The 22,028-nt window shown below is 34.6% G+C and overlaps 2 protein-coding genes across 2 annotated transcripts; both read right to left on the bottom strand.

The window, feature by feature from the left end:
* Nucleotides 1-95: 95 nt before the first annotated feature.
* LOC110722508 (golgin subfamily A member 4-like) lies at nt 96-11,270 on the bottom strand. Its single transcript, XM_021901778.1, has 3 exons — nt 8,651-11,270; nt 4,005-4,121; nt 96-3,542 (listed from the first exon to the last, which is right to left on the bottom strand). The coding sequence occupies exons 1-3, from the start codon at nt 11,253-11,255 to the stop codon at nt 361-363; spliced, it is 5,904 nt and encodes a 1,967-aa protein (XP_021757470.1). The 5' UTR covers nt 11,256-11,270; the 3' UTR covers nt 96-360.
* Nucleotides 11,271-15,087: 3,817 nt separating this feature from the next.
* LOC110722659 (crooked neck-like protein 1) lies at nt 15,088-21,191 on the bottom strand. The gene is given in 9 exon segments (XM_021901933.1): nt 15,088-15,295; nt 15,459-15,654; nt 16,217-16,433; nt 17,017-17,235; nt 17,420-17,564; nt 18,696-18,761; nt 18,865-19,888; nt 19,891-20,060; nt 20,834-21,191. Coding segments are annotated over 8 exon segments (2,112 nt in total). The 5' UTR covers nt 20,021-20,060; nt 20,834-21,191; the 3' UTR covers nt 15,088-15,180.
* Between the last annotated feature and the right edge of the window lie 837 nt (nt 21,192-22,028).

The raw sequence follows: 22,028 nt of genomic DNA, 5'->3' as shown, positions 1-22,028 counted from the left end.
CAATCAAATAATGTGTTTTTGATGAAACTGAAGAAGCTCAGATGAGAAATGGGGGAGAAAACTTAGATAAGTATTTGGAGATGACAATTGACCCAAAAAAATTAATAAAAACATGACAATTATTTTGATATCAGGTAAAGAATAAATCTAGTCCCCAAATATCTGGATTGAAGGAAACACACCAAAAAATCTATACTTACTCGATAGACAGACAGTCAGACATAAGGATATACACTCTATTTTACACCCATGACATACCGAAGACAATGAAACAATAATAACAATCCTTGAAAGCCAAATTTAAATGCATGACTCCCGAACTAGGAAAAAAGAAAAAACCAAAAGATTCTATATCTACCTTTACCTTCTTTGTGGAGTGGTCTTCGGGACAATCTTCTTGAGCTCATCATATTGGGTGTACAAAGTATCGCACCACAAGCATAGCTGCCTTATGGCTTGACGTTTTTCCTCCCCAAGGGTTGATAGTCGCTCGTCTTTCTCTTTCAAAACCACATTCATCTCTCCTGTTGCCTTCTTCAGCTCATGTATTGCAGACACCAACTTTTCTTTTTCGCCTTTATTGTTGTCAACCTCAACTTCCATCTTACCAATCTTCTCTGTCATCATTAGTACCTGTTCTCTCTCATTCTTCAATTGCTCATTTAGATTACCCAGCTGTTCTTTCAACTGCTCTCCCTCAACATTCTTCCCTATCGCACATTGCTTCAAAATTTGAACCTCTTCGGACATGCTGAAGATATTATTAGAGAACCTCTGGTGATCCTCCTCAAATTTACACATGACTGCTTCCATTCCAGCTAATGAAATGTTCACATTCTCTGAGATATTCATTATCATTCCACGATAAGCTTCATTATTAGCAGCAAGTACTTGAGAGAGCCGAGTGAATTTGTCTTCTAACTCTTTGCACTCTTGTTGATATTTCATTTCTGCAATCTTGAAGCTCTCTTCATTTTCAGTCAATAGTTGTTCTGTGACCCTGAGTTTTTGGTTTGCTAAGCGTAGCTGAACTTCAATATTCCGGGTTTTCTCCCAAGCAGTCTTTTCTTCATCTGTAGCCACCTCTAGATCTCTTTTCAATTCTTCAACTAATATCTCAAACTCCAAAATCTTTTGATCTTTTGATTCACTACTCATGCTCAAATCCTCCTTCAGCTCCCAGATTGTTCTTTTTGCCTCTTGGAGTTCCGCCTCATTCTCTTGAAGACGAGATTCAAGTTGTTCACACTGCTCTTTTCTATTCATCAATTCATCCTCTAATTCTTGTACGGTCTTGAGATGATCATCTATTTTGGTTTTCAGATCAACATTCTCGGTTTCTAGCAGATTCAGACCCTCAAGATATTCCTGTTTCTCCTTCTCAATCTGTGCCTCCAACTGGCTATTTATGGTTTGAGCTGCTTCTGATTCCTGCTTCAAATTGCTGATCCCCGTCATTAAGGCTGTAATCTTGGAAGATGCTTCATTCTCTTCATCTTCAAGCCTTTGCTGCATTGTAGAAGACTCATCATCCCTCTCCTGTAAGGATTTCTCCAGCTCCTGAATCCTATCTTGCAACCTTGTGATTTCCTCTCTTAGTTGAGTAGCCTCGCTGCTGCTTGATTTAGTTTTCTCTTCCAGTCCTGTTTTGTGGCTGTTTAGAGTTTCCACTTCCAGCTCTCGGTCCATTAACTTGGCTTCCAGAGCTTCCTTTTCTTCAAAAAATTGTTTTAGAAGTGCATCGCTGCTAGTTAATTTTTCATGCAAACCTTCAATTTGTATCCGATACTCTGCAATATCCTCGTCTTTTCTCTCAAGATCCAACTTCATATCCCTTTCCTGAACCTGTAAGGTTTTCATTTCATGCTCCAATGAGCTGATCTGGTCCTGTAATTCCTTGATTTGAACAGATGCTTCGTCACTTCTTCCAGCCATCTGTTCTGACAGTTGACTTTTCTCAGCAGATAACATTTCAATTTCTTCTGTAAAGTTGTTGACTTGGGCTGTCAGGGCTTCAATTCTGGAATTTGACTCATTCTCCATAACCTCAAGTTTCTCCTGGAGAGATAATATATGCTCTTCTCTTTCCTTTGACATCGTCTCCATTTGTGAAATCTGCTCCCTTAACTCAGCTACCTCTTCACCCAACTGTCTGGCTTCTGCTGATTTACTCTCAAACTGCTCTTCTTTCTCTCTGTTCTCACTAATCAAATTCTCTAATTTGAGTTTCAAACCATTTGTCTCTTCCTCCAGTGCCTTTATTTGTTCTGAAGCTCCAGTTTTATGTACATCATGTATCTCCCTTAGGGATGAAAATTCCCTTTCCTGCTCAAACAATTTTTCTTTTGAGCTATTAGACTCTGCTTTCAGCTCATCCAGGGCATCCTGTGCCTGTTTGAGTTCATCAGTCATTTGTGAAATTTTGTGAGAGAGAGAATTTTTTTCTTCTTCAGCGGTGTTCATTGATCCCTTCAAGTTTTCGTTTTCTTGTTTTGACGAGTCCAGTTCGAGCTTCAAACTGTTTGTCTGTTCTTCCAAAGCCTTTATTTGTTCTGAAGCTCCTGTGGTATGGGCATCGTGCATCTCCCTTAGAGATAAGAAATCTTGTTCTCTCTCAGCCAACTTATCATTTGAGGTGGCATACTCTGCTTTCAGCTCCTCCATGGTATCCAGTGCCCGCTTGAGTTCATCAGTCATTTGTGACATGTTCAAAGAAAGAGCTGTGTTTTCCTCTTCAGCAACTTTCATGGTCTCCTTCAAGTTTGCTGCTTCCTGCTTCCATGAGTCTAATTCTGGTTTTATCCTAGAAATTTCCTCGGAAGCTGTCTCTAATTCAATCTCAATGTTTTTTTTCTCACTTTGCAGCTGATTGACCTCACCTTTCAAACTTTCTACATTTTGGTTCTCTTCTTTAAGCATTTTGGTAAAATCTTCTTTCTCAGTGGCAAGGTTATCTCTATCTTGTTTCAGTTCTTCAATCTGTTGAATCAGTTCAGCTTCTGTCTTGACAGAGTTCTCCAATTTCGACTCTAGCTCTTGTTTTTCTGCCAGAAGTTCTGATTTCTCAGAACCCAATCTTTGAACCTCTACCTTCAAATCTTCCAAAGTTTTGTCTGAATCTTGTTGCTTTGTCAGTAATGCCTTGTACTCTGATTCAAGAGCGATTTTCTCATTGCATGTTGTTGCCAGCTCATTCTTGAGATCTGCAACTTCGAGTTTTGCTGCTTCAAGCTCTTGCTGGATTCCATCAGTGGCTTTATTTTCATCTTCTACTTTTCCATTTTTGATGTCTTTTCCCTTGGATGAATGATCTGAGTCAGAGTCAGAGTCTGACTCTGAGGAAGAGAGCTTCTCTTTCTTTTGCTGTGGCTTGCTAACTTTCTCCTTCAATTTACCAGTGAGATGATCATATTGAGAAAAGAGTGATTCATACTGTTTGTGAAAATCCTCAATGAGTTCAGCAAGAGGCGCTTTTTTTGATTCATCACTTTCCTCGTTGCTCTTCACAAGGTTCAGTAATCTTTTCTTCTTCTCCTCCATGTCTACAAACATATAGGAAACTCGTCACGTAAGGCATTACAGTTGGAGTAAATTTCTAATTTTTAGTTTTTAACTAAGGGAACAACTAATGATCTGTCTTAGCTCAACTTAGTTAAGCCTTGACAGGTTTCAAAAAAAAAAAAAAAAAAAAGTAGTTAAGCCTTGACAAGAGGACTATATTATTATACGAAGTAGTTGCTAATTAGAGGCAGCAAGCACTTTTTCATGCTGCTGGATGCATCAACTTATAATAAGATAGATTAGTGAATTTTTTTCAATGGTAGAAATCAAGAGTTCAAGACATCATCAGATTTTCCAATCAGCAGTACCTTCAATATGGAATTAACAGGCACTAAAACCAAAATTGGGTAGACTCATTTACATTTAACACATAGGCCACTGAGAAACATGGGGAAATCGGAGGAATAAGTTTTAAGATAGATTTTCATGGTAAAGGAGCATACCTTTTTTGATTTCTTGAAGCTTCTCATGTTGTTCAGGATCAGTATGCTTTTCAAAAAAGGTCTTAATTGAATTTCTCATGCGGTGATTCTTCTTCGTCATTTTGACTAGCTTCTCACCTTAAATTTCCTCAACCTCTATGCATCTGAATGAAGCTCAAGACAGGAAAGAATCATAACCTGGGTCAAACAAATAGGAAGTTTTGTTACTCTAAGCTGCAAATAGAAATTTTAGGTTTTGCTTTGATAAAGACAGGTAGATTTTGAATTACAGCTTGTATGCTTTCTGTAAATTCTACCATCTACCAGAAAATGCCACCTTGTCATCCACTGGAAGTTATCATGTATCAAAGGGATAAATTAAATACTAACCAACCTTAAATAAAATAAACCTGCACTTAGGTGTTAACACACCTGAACTTGTGTTGGTAAAAACCAAACAAAACAATATGAGGGTCAATACCTTCACTTTAAAATTTACTTTTGCATGTATATGTAAACTTAATTTCATCGAACCAATAGATAGTAACTTATCCAATTAGGCAATTCTAAACCATCCCTATCCGCACCATTTGAGACTGTGAGCTATTTGCTTACAATCCTTAGTACTTGTATGATTGTTACAACCAAAGATTAGCTCTATAATTTAATTAAGAATCAAATACTTAACTAATTTATTTTTAGGAAAAATCCAAACTCATACTCTGTATTATTAACTACATCAATAAGATGCAAGTTCATTACCCAGAAAAAAATAAATAAAATTATTATAAAACAAGTTCTGTTTTCATTTTACCCAAGGGAGGAATCTATATCTTGCCCATATTTAAGGGTATGCATCTTATGGTGCAATCGGTTGAATTTCCAGATAAACACAGACAAAATTTTCAAATTATTATCCAATGATTTTTAATTCACATAAGAATTGATCATTATGATTTATCTGATTTGTGGCTAAATCATGTCCACTTCCCAAAACTAGCTAGAACACACATACTTCTATCAAACACAAATCTGTAGTGAACTCGCAATATATATTATAAAATTCAAATTTTAAAAAACCATTGGACATGCATCAGCGAGTCCCAAAAAACACGTATATAAACAAACATATTCGCCAAATGATCTGGATATCATAGTCCAACTTAAAATAATCTGAAATTCAATATGGATCATAAGTTTTCTGTATATTGTAAACAAAATATTTGACTGGTGTACTTAGTTTGACAAACATCATGTGTTGCCACGTAACGCAGCAAAAGCAGCCAAATCAATCAATAGAAATACCACTCCGTATGATTTTAGTACTCAATAAAACAGCTTGAGCATGACAAAAGTGAGTTGTTCTTTTTTGTAATTGTCTACTGTCTCCCTATGCAGTATTCGAGATCGGTGCCATAGATAAACCCAAACATACTTCACATGAGATTTTCCATACTTCTCCGATGCAAACAAAAAGAAAACAATTATCCAATACTCACCGACTCCATTCACCAAATTAATAGTCATGTTGATAGCGTTATTGGACTATATGCTCATAAGTCATGACAACTAAATCCATTCATCCGGACAAAGGGAGTAAATGTAAAAACTGCTAGAACTAAAAATCAGTCAATTCAGATAGACAGAAACTTCAATTTTACTTCTAAATGACTTCACCTAGGTTTTTTATTTATTTATTTATTTATTTTATTAAATATCACTTAAACTTTTAAATATTACTCGTATTACCATTGAAAAAATAAGTAAAATGTTACAATCCAGAAAATACTTCATAACTTATACAGATAAGATCGTAAGAGTAATCAATATTAAAAATATATATATATAAAAAACATCATTGAAGTTTTGAAGCTAATTAATTAATTTAACTCAATTTAAGAAATTCAGATAAAATTCCAGAAATAGTTGAGTTTATACCTGTAAATCCAGAACTTTCCAGTTGAATTATTGTAGTAACCGTCAGAATTTCGCTCAAAATTTCTAGGACGCCAATGAAAAACATGAATCAGGATTCCAGAAAACACAAATCAGATGAATCTTGAAAAAGGAAGAGAAAAAGAAATCAAACAACAACTTTACACCTAAGCATAGCAATTTTCAGTTAGCAAAAAAAAAAAAAGTAAGGAAAAACGCTCATCAAAAAGTTTTCAACAACTTCAAAAGATCGAAAAAAGTAGATTAAAGTAGTTCAAATCAATTTGATCAATCAACGTAATTCCATCGGATTTTAACACAAAATCATATGATTAATAGTACAATCAAAGCTGAAATCGATAAATTTTGCAGAATTTTGAAGCGCTTGCTAGAACAAATGAAAATTAGCTTAAACAACAAAAATCAATCGGAATTTAACACAAAATCAAGTGATTATAGTAAAATTTAAAGCTGAAATCGCTAATCTCTTCGATTATTATTCCAGATATTTTGAAGCTTATCAGATTAGTATAAAAGTAGCTTAAACAGCGGAATTCAGCAGAAAATTAACTGATCGAAGTAAAACTAAACCTAAAATTAAAAATTATTCATCGATTAAGTTCCAGATAATTGAAGATTACCTGAAAAAACGAAAAGAAGTTCAAAAACTCTGCTCTTCTTTTGCAGTAGAAGTTGAACCACCAGGACAGAGAAAGAGAGAGAAAAAGGAGGGAGGAGAGAGAAAGTGATGAAATTGAAAATTGGCAAAGAAGATTTGTCTGATTTGGAGTCTTGAAAAATAAAGTAAAAATAGACTATAAAATGACTAGCACATCATTTGGAGCTTCAGAAAAACCAAATACTGTATATTTTCGAATTTAAATTTATTTATTTTTAATTTATTTGGGAAATGGATGGAATCTTAAGAGAGGTACCTTTCTGACAAAAGTATCCTTGAGAAATAGTTTGTATTACATGCATGATTTTTGTTTTTTATTGGCTGGCAAGCAGCATGGAGAACATGGTTTTCAGGCAAGGCTGGCTAGCGACGGAGAGAGCTATGTTGGCCTGTTGGGTGTTTTTCATAATTTCGATGAAGTATATTACACCCTCCGTTTCATAATATAATTGCGATTTTCGCAGAAAATGACCGAAGTTATCTAAATTCCTTAATGATGCCCTTTTCTAGAATTTTCAATATCAAGTGTCTCATAAGCTAAAAAACTTCTCTTTAAATAACATAAAATCTTAGCTGGTTTAATGGACAAAACTGCTTATATATTCTAACCAACATAAAATACTTTGTACAAAACATCAATTTGAGAGGGTAAATTTTATAGCTTAAATTACACTTTTAAAAAAAATTGTTTAAAACTTTATAGCTTAAATACTCGTAATATTTATTGATATTCAATGTAAAACTCATTGTATTGTACAGACCACACACTAGTTAAATATATTTATTGATATTCAATGTAAATAAGATTTCAATTTTTGGGTACAAAATATTTTCTATGCTTGATTTTAGATGCTTTAGATGATAGAGTAGCCTTCTTAAATATTAAGTGATAGGCTCATAGACTGTTAGCCTTTACTCAAAATTTTTTGAAGTTGAAGAATCAATAAATTGATGTATATCTATATTTGTCGCACAATTTATTATTGCTGAATTTCTATACTAAGGGTCTGTTCTGATTAAGTGAACTGAACTGAATATTTATTAGAGCTGAACTGAAAATAATTGTATCAAAACAGGCCCTAAATTACTCGAAAACTCTATAGTAATAGTAATGATGTGTATGGCTACTAAAAGTACTACTCCGTAATAAAAGATTAATTAAATTTATTAATCATTTTTTTTTAAATATAGATAATGCATTCTAATTTTTTTCAATAATAATAAAGTGAGTTTGAATTATTGCAGTTTGATGATGCCAGGTGGGCAACTTTCCCGCGCGTTGTTTGGTAATGATTATATCATCTTTTTTGCATGCCCTGTCTTTATGATTGTGAGGTTATGTCGACAACTTCACATTTTCTAACCTTTCTAATTATATTTGTTCTCTAAGATTTGGATTTACTTGTCTAATAAAAGAGGAATAATCCTCTCAAAAATAAAATTATTAATTTTTCTCTAAGGTTTTCGAGTAGATATTTAATAAAAAAAAAAAGGTATATTCCTCAAAAACTCCTATATATGTAGGACCATATATATACTACTCCTATGGACTAGATGAATATAAGGAAATCACAGCTAGGTATAAATAGAATGATAGATTTCTTATTACTTCAAATCTCAATATATTTGGCTTTAAAAAATAAGAATAGTATATAATCAAAACTTCATATATAAATAATTGAATTAGATTTCCAACATTCAAAGTATTATTGAGTATACCATACTAGAATTTTGTCTAAGTGGGACATGGAGTTGCATCCACTAGATTCAATAATGATATGAAAAGGAAAGATTAATTGCAAAATTTAGCAGAATTCAATGTATCAAAAGTCAAAACATAATTATACATCTTACCATTATACATAAAATTTCTAATAAAATACACTAATCCCCTAATCCATAAATAAGGGAGGTTTGTGGTATGAAATTCCAATGTAAATCATTTTTTTTAAAAAAATAAAAAATAGTTGTACAAAATTCATGTAGTGGCTAAAAAAGGGTATGAATTAAAGGAAGGAAATGCAAGAAATCATGCATTTTTAAGCTCTTCCTTAGCTTTTAGTAGTCTTCTTCACTAACATCATTTTCATGAGCTGATCAAACCGACTTTGTCTATAATCAACCCAAATACATAACTGTCTTATGGCCTCTACTTTCTCATTTCCTAGTCTCAATAACCCTTCATCCTTCTCTACAATCGCGTTCTCCAAATCCGCCACCTTCTTCTGCATCTCATACATCCCTTTCATTAGCCTTAACTTATCACCTTTCTCCTTATTCACCTTTGCTTCTAACATCTTTACCTTCTCCTTCATTAATTTATCTTGTTCTTTGCCATCCGATGTAAATGCAAGTGGCGAGGCTACTACTAGCTCGTTATTTTTACATGGTTTTATTTCATTCATTGTCAAACGAACCCAATTCTTTGCAACCTGAATCTCATTAGACACACTCGACAATCTTTGTATGAAACTCCCTTCCTTGCTCTCGAAGTTGTTTATCAAACACTCCATATCCTTCATCATTTCATTCACTGCTTGAACAACTGTCGTCTGTAACTCAGATTTGTGCGGTGATATCACTTGATGAGATAGTCTTTTTTCGAGATAACCTGGATGTTGCTGCTGACAATGCTCTTGCATCTTCTTGCAGCTCTCTTTGGTCTCAGCATGCAGTTGCTCGGCCACTCTTATCCTCCGTGTTAACATACGAAGCTTATCCTCGAAATTCTTCCTGAATTCTTCTGCCACTTCATCCATCTTCCTGTATGCAGCCTGCAGGAATCGCCCTTCCATTAATTTACAGTTCTCTCTTAATTTGTTAATGGTGTCTTCTTGTTGTTTTAACATACATTGCTGATCTGAAATCTTGAAATTCAGTTCATCGTTTTGATTTTCAAGTTGAAATGGTCTTTCAGAAAACTTTTTCCTTTCATCAGACAATTCTCCCTGCAAACAATTTATTTCATTCTCCCCTGCTTGACATTTTCTCTGAAGATCAGCAATTTGATCTTCTTTGTCTGACAATTTTATTTCGAGCTCTAAAATCTTCACTTGTAGGCTTTCTTTCTCATCTTCTAAATCACTGATCTCTTGGTCGCGCAAACTTAGCTGTTTATCAAGCTTCCTTCCTGTATCCTTTTCATGCTGCAGGTGGCTTACTTCTTTATTCAAGGCTACTATATGAGTAGACATGTCATTTTCCAAAGTTGAGAACTCGTCTCCTCTATCTTTCAGCCTCTTCTCTAGTTCTAATATTCTCTCTTTAAGTGACTCCTTTTCATCAGTTAGCTTACTGATATCATTGTTCTTTATCTTAATCTGTATTTCAGATTCATTCTTCAGTTCCAACTCCTGCTCAATGGGGTTAATCGGAGCCATCAAAGCCGTGATCTGAGCAGATTTATCATCCTCCCCATTCTCAAGTCCCTTTTGAAGTGCAGTGAAATGATCCTCCCTTTCTTTCAATAGACTCTCCATCTTCACCATTTTTCCTTGCAGTACCTCTAACTCCTGTGTTAGCTGGAACTTTTCTTGCTCTTTTTTCGTAATTTGCTTCTCTCTTTCACTTATGAGGTTGCTTGAATGTTGTGCCTCTAATTCTAATTTTTTCACTCTCACTAGTGAATCCTCTTTCTCCTTCTGCATCATCTGAAATTCTTGAGCCTTTTCTGTTAGTTCCTTCTTGAGGTCATCTATCTGTGACAAAAATTCTGAATTTTCTTGGGCTTTCTTCTCAATATTTGACTCTAGTTCCGTGTTCTTCTTTCTCATTGACCCTAGATCGCGCTTCATTTTGTTTACCTGATCCAGCAAGTTCTCATGCATAGCAAAGCCGTTGTTATTACTTTGAGACAACTTTTGTTTTTCTGAATCACTTTTCTGTGCATTAAACAAACAATCCACATTTAATTTCAGCTGGTTCACCTGTACTATCAACCCCTTTATTTTGGAAACCTCACTTATCAACCCATTATTTTCAACAGCACCATCAACTCCATTTTTTACAAGTTTAGATATCTCTTCATCCCTCTCTTTCGCTATCTTTTCAAGTTTTGAAACCTGTTTTTGCAGTTCTTTGTTCTCCACTCGCTGTTCTAATGCTTTCTTCTCAACGCACATCCCATTTAGCTTAAGGTTGAAAGATGACAGCTCTGACTCTAGTTCACTCATCAAGCCTGAAATTTCCCTCTGACAAAGCTTCTGCTTCCGAGCAAGGATTGAAACTTCTCTTCCCTTTTCATCAAGCTTCTCTTTCAGTTCTTTCATAATCTTCTCATTTTCCTGTGCTTTGTTCATTGTTTCTACGTATTCAGAGTAAAAGGACTTCTTCTCTCGGTTCAGGTGGGTGTGACCATTTGCCTTCACATCCTTCTCTAGCTCTGCCTCTGAGTCTGAACTGGAGGAAGTAGCTGTAAAGTACCCCTCATCTTCTTTTGCTCCATTGACAGTTTCAGATAACTGTCCTCTGAGATCATCATACTGACCATAAACAAACTGATACTGTTTGTGAAAATCCTCAATCAGCCCAATAAGTTCTGATTCTTTTCTCAAGAGCACTTCTGCATTTCGGTTTCTCCTGTTCTGACGGCGCTCTTTTACAAGCTTCATAATCTTTGGCAATTTGTTTTCTACCTCTGCAATAGAGATAAAATTCATGTTAATTCCAAATCGTTGCAGCACATTCTACATGAGATGGAACACTTTGTGCTCAAACATACAAAGTACAAATGATGGTATGAGTAGATGATCATTGTAAGGCTTATGAATAATGAATATTAATCCAAGCCTCTAAGGTGACAGGATTGTCTATTTATGAATAATAAATTCCTTGTAACATTTTATTTGTCCTCCTTGTTCATGAACGCTGGTTTTAAAAGTCTGCCATTTAATATGCTTAAAGAGTTAAAGGAGAATTCAGCTTAAGGCACTAATCAAATTTCACACATTGTATTTACATCCATCTCTCAAACAATAAACAGTCGGATGTCTGTTTACTTTTATTTGAGCTAGTGTACAATAGCTTACTCCTTTTTTATATACACCACTGATGAACTAATACAACTACAAGAAAACTTCTTCATCAAACTAGTTAATCTTGTTTCTTAATGTAGAATTTGCACAATAACATAGTTCATATTTTAGTGATCACATAATAGCATAAATATATACATCGTATGAGCTAACAAGTCGCCTTAGACTACAAAGATTGTTAAAATGCTGCTCCATTAAGTTACATTCTGCCAGAGAGAGGTCATCACCTGTTTTAGACTTCTCCAGTTCTTCATCTTTTCTAGAATCAAAATGGTTTTCATACAAAGCCTGCATGAACTCCTTCCAGCGACGCTTTGTCATTTCTAGAGGTGCTCCAACGAAACTTATTGGCAGCATCTGAACACACAGTCATTAAAATTACTAGTGGAAAAACTGTAAAATTGATAGTCAGAAGAGTGTACTGATGTTCTAGCTTTCCAGAAGAAGTTTTACTTCATGACACATTATCTCAATTCCTTAATATTGCAGATATATAAAACACAATTTATAAGAAACACTCTTCATATACTTGGACTAATCAGTACAGTACTATAAAAGAAACAGTTACAAGTTTTCACTGACATTTTCAATTAGTATACTTCAAGTATTATACTTGCCGAAATATTTCACAATGTAACACTGTTCCCAATTAAATCAATTAAGTACCATTATTACATCCCTTGTCTCTAAACGCATACACGGAACTAATAAATTATAAGAAAATGCGAAAAATACAAAAATTATCTCCGAAAGAGGATAACAAAAAGAGTCCCAAGAATTCAGATAGAGCAAACTATGGAGCAGGTCAAACAAACAAAGCATATCTAATGTGACAGCAAATTATAAACGCAATTCCTATTAATTGATTTATAGGTCAAAATATTGATTGGAATTATAATTCATTATTATCAAATAAAAGGGACATCTACCAAAACTAAGCCTAACACCACTTAAAGACAGTTAGAAGAAATCAAGAGAACTTTATTCCAACACAACTACTACTCAAATGAACAAAAAGAAGACTAAACTTTTAGAATGACCCTCAAATAAACCATCTTTGTCAACGAGACATATGTACTCAACCAGAAAATTTCATGTAAAATTGGGAAGAACAAGAAAAGGTCTGAGATTCTTTAGTTGAAGGACCCACAAAATAGATCTTAACAACAAACCACATGAAATTACAGATGGTTTTTAACTTTTCAACTACTAATCATAGAATGTGAATGAAACAAAAGAACTACTGTATTATCTACTTGATTCACAAATTGAATAACTTGTGCAAAAGGCCTCAATCAAGAGTCATATCGCGGTGGCATTTATGTATTTTCTCCGATTTTATAGGGTTTTTGACAAGAAAGGTATAGAAAGGTGACTTCTCAAATATGGTGTTTGGATTTTGCATTATTCACAAATCTCAAAGTAAAAATCAACGAGTCCCTCGTACATTAACAAATATATTGAAAATTGAACAATATTCATAGATTTGGGATCACTGATACCACTCTATCACCAAAGAAATATAAGTTTATTAGGAAGGAAAAAAATCTAATTTCTTATCAACATTTTTGCTTTGTCTTTTCAGTCATATAAAGGGTCTTTATCGCCGGGAAATTCCCTGTTTCTCATGGTGAGAAACGAAATTTGTTTCTCATGGTGACATTTTCGTAAATAAATCAACAATTTTTTCAGTATTGTGGGCTCCACACGTAAAGTTGAATAAAATTGTTGGTTTATTTACGAAAATGTCATGTGAGAAACAAAATGTGAGAAACAAAATTTGTTTCTCATCATGAGAAAGTGGGGCATCCTTATGAACAACATATGGGGTACGGAGTTTTTTATTCTAAGGTGCACGTCGGGCATCACATGATCACAACACCCTATCTCAAGAGAATGCCTATTGGATGAAAAGGGGTTGGAAGGGATAGGGGTGGATGATATTTGAATTCGAGATCAAATGCAATGGAAGTCTGCCAAACCAATTACATTTCAAATGATACATAATTATATACTTTAAACTACCTGAAAAAACACCCATATGCATGCATGTGGGAGGAAAAAACCAAAATAAAACAAAAAAATTTAAGGCCTAATATAAAACACAAAGTGATCTAACCATAAGAAAAAAGAATAAAATTGCATGATTCTCTTACCCAATTTGTCTGGAATTGTTTGATGAACGTGATCTCAACACCATTAGATTCAGAATCTTAAGCTTTCATTTCATAACACTCACGATCAAAATTACAAATCCCAAAAATAGCAGAAAGGAAAATAAAGGAGATTTTATGAGGAGAATCCGCAAATTATATTTGAAAAATAAAAGTATCCACCCAAATTTAAACCTTTCAAAAGGACAACAATTAAAAATAAAAGGCATTTATTTTATCAAAAAAAAAATGTAATTAGCGTAAATAAAATGGATCATGCTGACAACTTTGTGTTATTACCAAGTATTAGAACATTATTAAAAAAATAAAGAATACTAATTGTAGAAGTAATTAAAAATTCTGGATTAATTAAATCCTCTCCTCAAAAAAAAAAATTAATTAGATATTTTCCCCAAAATACTCACACTGGGCGAGTGGTCTGCCATTATTGGAAAATCAAAGTTGTTAATTTGAGACGACAAATGCTTTTTTTAAGGTTAATTACGGAGAAATGCCACTTGACAGTTTTAAAAGCCCGCGAAATGACAAGGAAAATCAGGTAATTCGGCTGTGCTGCAAATAGCGTCAAAATCGTTATTTTAATTTTCTGACAGTAAATGATGCAACTGTCAACTCTGCTGATTAAACTTAATAAGCATAAAGTGTAGAAGTACTATTGTAATTAAATCTTAATTTGTTATATGGTTTTTTCTCACAATAGTAAAATGATTTTTCTGTTTATAGCACTCGCGCTGTTCCTAACAACGCTCTTATGAGTGTAAGGGGAAGCCAAAAGAAAGAGATAAACAGCAGCTAGAGAAAACTTGAATTTTCAACACAATGGCGGTTGTACAGTTGAAGGGCTGTTCAATTTCGGATATCCGATCCAAAAATTCAGATATCCGAAATATTCAGATCGGAGAAATTGCATTCCGAATCCGATCTGAAGGTTGGATATCCGGATTTTCGAATTGGGTAATTAAAATTTTTCGGACAAAATTCGATCCGAAAGTCCGGAATTTTTTTCGGATATCCCGATCCGAAATATCTGAAACCTTATTAACCAGATCGGATCGGATATTTCGGATCGGATATTTTTGAACACCCCATTTCTAGCACATCACCTCATTCACGGCCCGTAAATGAGGTGATGTGCTAGAACCTGGTGTAGTAGTACCCTGAATTTTTTTTTCTTTTTTGGCTATCAAAGTAAAATTTCCTGCAAACCTTTTGTACTGTGAAAGAATTGTTGTCATTGAAAGGCCAATTTTTATTCGCTGAAAAATTTCAGTTTTCTTGTCAAAAAAAAAAAAAAAAAAAACAAAGTTTTGAGTTTTCTGTATACATACGAGGATATAACTGCAAGATCTAAGTCTTTACATTTAAAAAAGGACCTGCTACTTCACATCAGCCGTATCTTTTTGCTTCTTCCAATTGTATGCTGCTTCCAACATCTTCAAATTAGTTGTTTGTGACTCTTCTGGAAACATGTAGTCCAAATACTCCTCGAATCTGTCAATTTTAGTTTAAGATTAATAACACCGAAATAATCCAAATGTATCACACGATCAAAAAATATGTACAAAAGTAGATATGATAAGTTTAAGGTCTTAATCCAAAGCATAACATGAAAGTATTCAGACCACAAGTGATATTAAGAAATTGTTTCACATACCCAGCTGCACCATCCTCTGTCATTAGAGACCGCCGCCTCTTGAGTTTCTTGGGCATCTTGGCTTGAACTGAACCAACATCGCCAAGATCACCAAAAGATTTCTCCATCTTCAGCCACTCGTCTAATAGCATGGCTCTCTCTTCTTTTAGCTCAGGAGCAGAAATCCTAAAATGACTCAGAGCTTTTTCAAAAACCCCTGATACATGGAACATAATAGGGGAAAAAAATCAGCAATTCTGTTCAACAGAAAGCCACAAATAAACATTTGAAATGCAGAATACAGCACAGAGATGATGTTTCTAAGCATATCACAGCATTAACATTTTACAATGTGGGATGCCATTTAAATTTAAAATTCCTTTACACCTACTGTAGTGCTGTAGGATAACATTGCCCCAATGCCTCTAATACCGCTCCAATATAAACTACAATGCAATTTGTATAGCATTCCAGTACCAGGTATTCCCAATACAAAAAGATTCTTCGTGGGAATTAAAAAAAATTTAAACAGCTTGTAACTGTATACCAGTAGGCAGTGGCTACAGGTCTAAACTACCTATAAATTCTCGTCCTAAAAAGGTACGCTTATTTCGATATACAGAACCAAGTTTCAATAACATTGAAAAGCAACTGATTCTCTTATAAAGGAAGAAAAAATACACTAAGGGATTGTATTGATTCAGAAGTAAATATCATATACATAAAATATATTACGTAGATTAGAAAAACATCTAATTGAAAGGTCATAGATTGCTTACGTCTAGCACGCTGAACACACAGTCTCCTATTTTCATGTAAAAGTTCTTGGGGCTCATTCTTTGGCATGTCTGATTCCTCATTGTCCACACCAGCAAATGCTTCAAAGTTTGCATAGCTGATCCACACCTTCAAATGCTTTGTTCTGTCAAGCAATCTCTCATACAATGCTCTTGTATGATCAAATTCTCCTTCCGTTATCTCAAAATCAATATATGCCTGTCATGTATCCAAAGTGTTATTATAAATTCAGATATTTATGTCCAAAACGATGCAACATGATCCAACACATCAGGGCACACTGGTTTACAATTTGACAGGTCTGAACACCTGATAGACCTGATTGATATAATTCCTAAATAAAACATACAAATCAACTACTTTGAAGGGAGATACATATCTTAAGAAAAACTAATTCTGAAGTGATAGTATATAAACTCATGTACAAAGAGAACAAAACTGAATCCAAGTACGGAACAGAAAAAAAGAGGGGGGGGGGGGGGATAAAGGAACAAAACAATAAAAAGCTAACAGAAAAGTAGCATCCAATTATTTTGAATCTTATTTAGCATAACTAGATCCGTTGTACTGTTTGTAAAGAAGCAATACCATAACCAAAAAAAGGATAAAAGAGTCATCAAAGAAAGAAGCAGGATCTCGTATACAAACATGCAGCCTTTTAACAATACCAAAACTAATTTGAAACAATTCAAACAGCTATATAGCCTTTGGCTTATTAACCATGTAGTGCATGTTTTTTCCCATTGAAATAAAATCCAAAAGAAAGGCCGGAATCAGTTACCTTCCACAACAATTCCGGCTTATCCAATGCAGGTTGTGCTATGGCAAGCTCATAGATAGCCCTAGCTCTTTCTGTTTCGCACAAAGAACGTTCCAACTCAGCATACTTGGTCCATGCATAGCAATTCCCAGGCGACCAGTCCAAATATTTCTCATATAGCTTCCTGCACCTATCAATGTTTCCCAATTGCAATTCTATTTCAATGTATTTTTTGAAAATCTGTAAGAAAAAGGGGAAAAAAAACACACACACACACACAGTTGTTAGAGCTTGATCTATGTTTCCCAATTGCAATCTATTTTCAGTTCATTTTTTGAAAATCTGAATGAAAAAAATGCAGTTGTAAGAGCATATTCATACAGATATGATAGTTGTGCTAATGTAATTTGACATGGAGTGCTACCTTATCCTTCGGAGCCTTCCCAATGGCATTTCCCAACACCTGGCGTGCACCATTGAGATTACACTGCCGAATCTCAAATTGAGCTGCCAAAAGCCAGATCTTAGCAAAGGAGAATTTGGCATGAGGAATCAACTTAAGGCATTCCCTGAAAGCAAGGACAATAGTTGGTACCACAGACACTCATAAGGCATTAAAAAGAATACGAAATATACTCAGATAGTCAGATACACATGCATATAATGACATTTGAAAACAAGTAGGTTGGGAGAAAGGAATGTTTGTATGACTGTATCTATACAAGAATGTAAGCTTTCATGCAAAAATTGGAATGGCAACTTAACCAGCACTATGATTTATTTATATTCTATTCATGCAGCCTGCAAAAACTGCTTTCCTTTGACTTGATCACAACTTGACTTCGGCCACTGTATTTCTTTGTTTCTCTCTCAGACAGAGTACTGCTATCACTCATCTTTGGTTAGATTATTGTTTTAAAAGTAGTTCATGACATAACATAATTGAATAATTCTCAAGGCCAAGTAATTCTTCAAATTCTTTCACAGCTATAGAAGAGTTGAGATGAACGGTAAAGTAATTCTATCTTGAAAAATTGGACGGTTCATCATCAGCAGGATAAAGCAAACATTTGGACTGTGGGACATAAGAAAACGTCAGCTTGATATAGGAGAATATTTGTTCCGTGTGAGCGTTTTTTCCTTCAGTTCAATGAGAATGATTTATTCAAAATGCTGAGGGTTCTGTAAAGTCATGGTGTAAAGGTAGGTCTGCAGCTTCGTTTCAGCTCTTAAATTATTTTAGCAAGAGGTGCTGGTAGAACAGTATTCCAGTTAAAGACCATAGAGAGCACTACAGCAGTAAATAGGTCGCACCATTCTTTTTATTTCCTGGATGACTACTTCAAGAAAGATTTTTAAAGGAGATTTATTCTCGTATTGTGCTGCATTTGAAAAGTAGTCTGCTATATGGTTGTATCATGACTTATTTTTCAGGCTAGTGTATTGTCATCCTAAGGAAGGAAAGTAGTCTGCTATATCATGCTATACATACATGATCAAAATACTTCATCATAAACTAAGCAAATTCATTTGTCAATTCTTCCTTATCTAAAAGAATTGTATCTGCAACGAAATTAAGCTAGTGATAAAACTGATAATGTGATACTTCGTATTTGCATAGGCGCATGAGATATCCTCATATCCTACATCCATTTGAGATTGCAAGCAATTACTGTCAATGTAGAAACCTGATAACTTACCTGTATACATCTCTTGTTCGCTCCATATCTTCTGCATCAAGTTCTTCATATAAAGCATAATTGATCCTAAAAAGTGCAGGAGTTGGTCAGAACTCATTTTTCTTTCTAACAGAAAAGATGAATATACATAACAGCAATACAAAAACACCATCAAATCCTCAATACATACCACAGGTAAATGTAACGCTGCCAATAGTGCTTCTCCTCAGCTGGAGGAACATTGGCTATTGTCCTCTCATAAATTTCTCTTACTCTGCCTTTGACACCTACACTCTCTTCAAGCCGAATATAATCAAACCAAGCGTCATAGTTAAGGGAGTTCTTTCTAACTTCAGCCTCATATTGAAACCTCTTCTTTCCCAAAATAGCATCATCAATACCATCCCTGTCCCCATACTGTTTCTCAAATGCAACAAACTTCTTATAAACCTCCTCAGCCCGTCCTTTAGGTACATGGTCAAATGCAGATTTATTAATACATCTAGCACGCTCTATCTCCTTGCACCTTTCCTCAAACTCAGCAAAAGCTACAAACAGCTTCTCCGCTTCTTCATCATCAGCCAACTTGTCGATAGCTCTCTCATAACAATTCCTAGCTCGAGCAACTTCCCCATATTTCCTTTCCAAATTTGCATATCGAATCCATGCATCAACCTTTGGATGGCATTGCACAAATCTCTCATATATTCCCCTGGCTCGGTCAATCTCATTGTAACGCAACTCAAACTTAATGTAGGAGCACCATCCTTGCTGATCAGGTTGCCACTGCATCCATCTCTCAAAAACCTGCCTAGCACCGGCGACATTGCCAAGTATCTCCTCCATATGGATGTATTTGTACCACAGTTGATCTACTCTGGGGAGCAAAGAGACGGCACAATCCCACACATTTCGGGCATGATTTATGAACTTATTTTTCATTTCCATGTCTGCATATCTCAGCCATAAGGTGTGATTCCTATAATCAACCTCCAAAGCACGCTCCCAAACCGAACGAGCACGTTCAAAGTCCTTCTGTGACTCCTCCCATTTGGCATACTTGACCCACACACTAACATTCCACCGCGCCCTACAAATCAAATCTTCAAATTCCTTGCGTTTCCGAAGACGATAATCAGCAAGCTCAGCTGGATCAGTTATCTTTTGCTTAGGCGGATGGATTTCAGATTCTTGGTGTTCCCGAGCTTCACGCGGATTTGTTCAGCAGTGATTTGAATAGAAGCAGGAGTCTTGTTCTTGACACTGGTGGGTTGAGATAGCTTTACTTCTGTCTCTTTCTTTGTTAGGAACCCCAAGAACGGGTCCGACTCCTTGTATGAACCCATAGTTGCTGCTTGGCTTCAACTCACAATGGAACAGAAAAGCCTGAAACATACAAAGAAACGCAATCTGATGAGACGGGATCATAATACCAATTCAGTAAGAACACAGATATGTATAGTGAATCTCGAGTTCTAGACACACAAAGTTGGGCACCCTTATTTTTCTGTATAAAGCCAAAACACAACCCATCATCATGGAGCTCAACTATTCACTTCTTTTGCGAACTACTAAAGTACAGTGCAAAATTAACAATGTATTCGAAAAGTAAAAGTTGATACCGGTTGATTCAATGATTTGCAGATAGTCCCTTAAAAAGGTCGCTAAAACCAGTACAAATTTAATATTCCACCAAGAAAAAGCAATTAAATTGGCATGAGTTTGCCACTTATCAATTAAGAGGGAACCAAATTTCTAACAAAATCACATTACAATGATAATTCATCTAATAGAACAACATCAACCACAAACACTAACCTAAAAAAATCATTCAAGACCAACCCTTCAACCCCGTCACAATCGCAGAATCATCAAACTAATAATTCATGAAATTGGCAATAAGGCTTTTTCCATGGGTTCGCTCGATTATACTTTTGATTAAAAATTGATCAAACATAGATTATGATATCAAATAGTTGATTCAGAATAATACAAAACACGAATACAAGCATATCACAAAACTAAGAGTATATTTAGCATAAGCTAGCAATGCCTTTAATTTCCAATCAACTAGGAGCCGAAATTACACTCCAGAACAAATTAAATTCAGCCTTGAAGTTAAACCCTAATTTTATTCCTGAAAAAAAAAAATAACAAACCTAAAGCTTCGACAAGAGAGGATGACCGGCGCCCGTAACGACGAATTTTATTCCAAATATATACCAAAATTTGGAACTATTTAGAAAAAAAAAGGTAAAATTTATACCTCAATCAATGTCGGACATTGAAATTTGATGACATTGAAATTTTCCAATGAATCAAATTTCAATTTTCGCTCCTAAATTTCTTGATTTTGACGTTTCAGTAGAGCCAGAGAAAACAGGGTTGAGAGTTAAGGTTTTTTTACGAAGTATTTAAAAAATTGATAAATGATTCTCCGTACAAAGTACTACGGAATTTAGAGAAGGCCGATTGGATTGACGCCCATAGAAAAAGAGAAATTGCAAGTCAAGTGGTATACGGAGTATGAAGTAAATTTCTTATTGAATTACTCCTCCTGTCTCTTATATTGATAGTCCCGGCTATAAGTCTCAAAACTATAATCCCATTTGTTTTTTTCAAATATTATTAATATTAAGGTAATTTTTTTATTAAAATTCTCTACAATTTACAATAATATTTGTGTAAAATTTAACTTTTTCATGTAAATTTGAGTTAATATGAAAGTGAGTAATGAACTTTCATCAATGTTGCAAATTGGGTACTCATGTTTGGCTTGTAGCAAATTGGGTATTCTTACCAACCTGAGTTTACTTTTCCGGCAAGTAACTTGCTACAACAAGTAATTTGCAAGCTAATTTTTTTTTTTAAAAAAAATAATAATAATAATCAATTTGGTGAATTTACACACATAAACAACATTTTAGCTGTAATAAATAGAGATTTACTGACCATTGAACATTTGAATTCAACAACTAATAACCTAAATCACTATTTAACCAAATTCTCCTAAAATTAGTACAACAAACACAATGATGATATGATGTAGAATCAAACATCATAATCAAACTAAACAAAACCCATATCAAATTCGTCAATTCATCATCTATAACAGTCAAAATCACCAAAATATCCAACATGCAAACTAATCAATAATTCATGACAAAATAATAATTCAGAGTAACTAAACTAAAAATTCATAACAAAATCATCCTTTTAAAGCTCCCTACCCCTGTTATTGTTTTAAGACATGTGTGTTGTTTTATTAAGCTTTTATAGATATTGTGCTTGCCTTGTTTTAAAGCATCCCCACCAAACCAAGAGACCCTCAAAAGACGCCTTCATCTTGTCGGT

The sequence above is a fragment of the Chenopodium quinoa genome, unplaced genomic scaffold (genome assembly GCF_001683475.1).
Source record: "Chenopodium quinoa cultivar QQ74 unplaced genomic scaffold, ASM168347v1, whole genome shotgun sequence".
Taxonomy (NCBI): Eukaryota; Viridiplantae; Streptophyta; class Magnoliopsida; order Caryophyllales; family Amaranthaceae; genus Chenopodium; species Chenopodium quinoa.
This window is presented reverse-complemented; position numbering and strand designations above follow the sequence as displayed.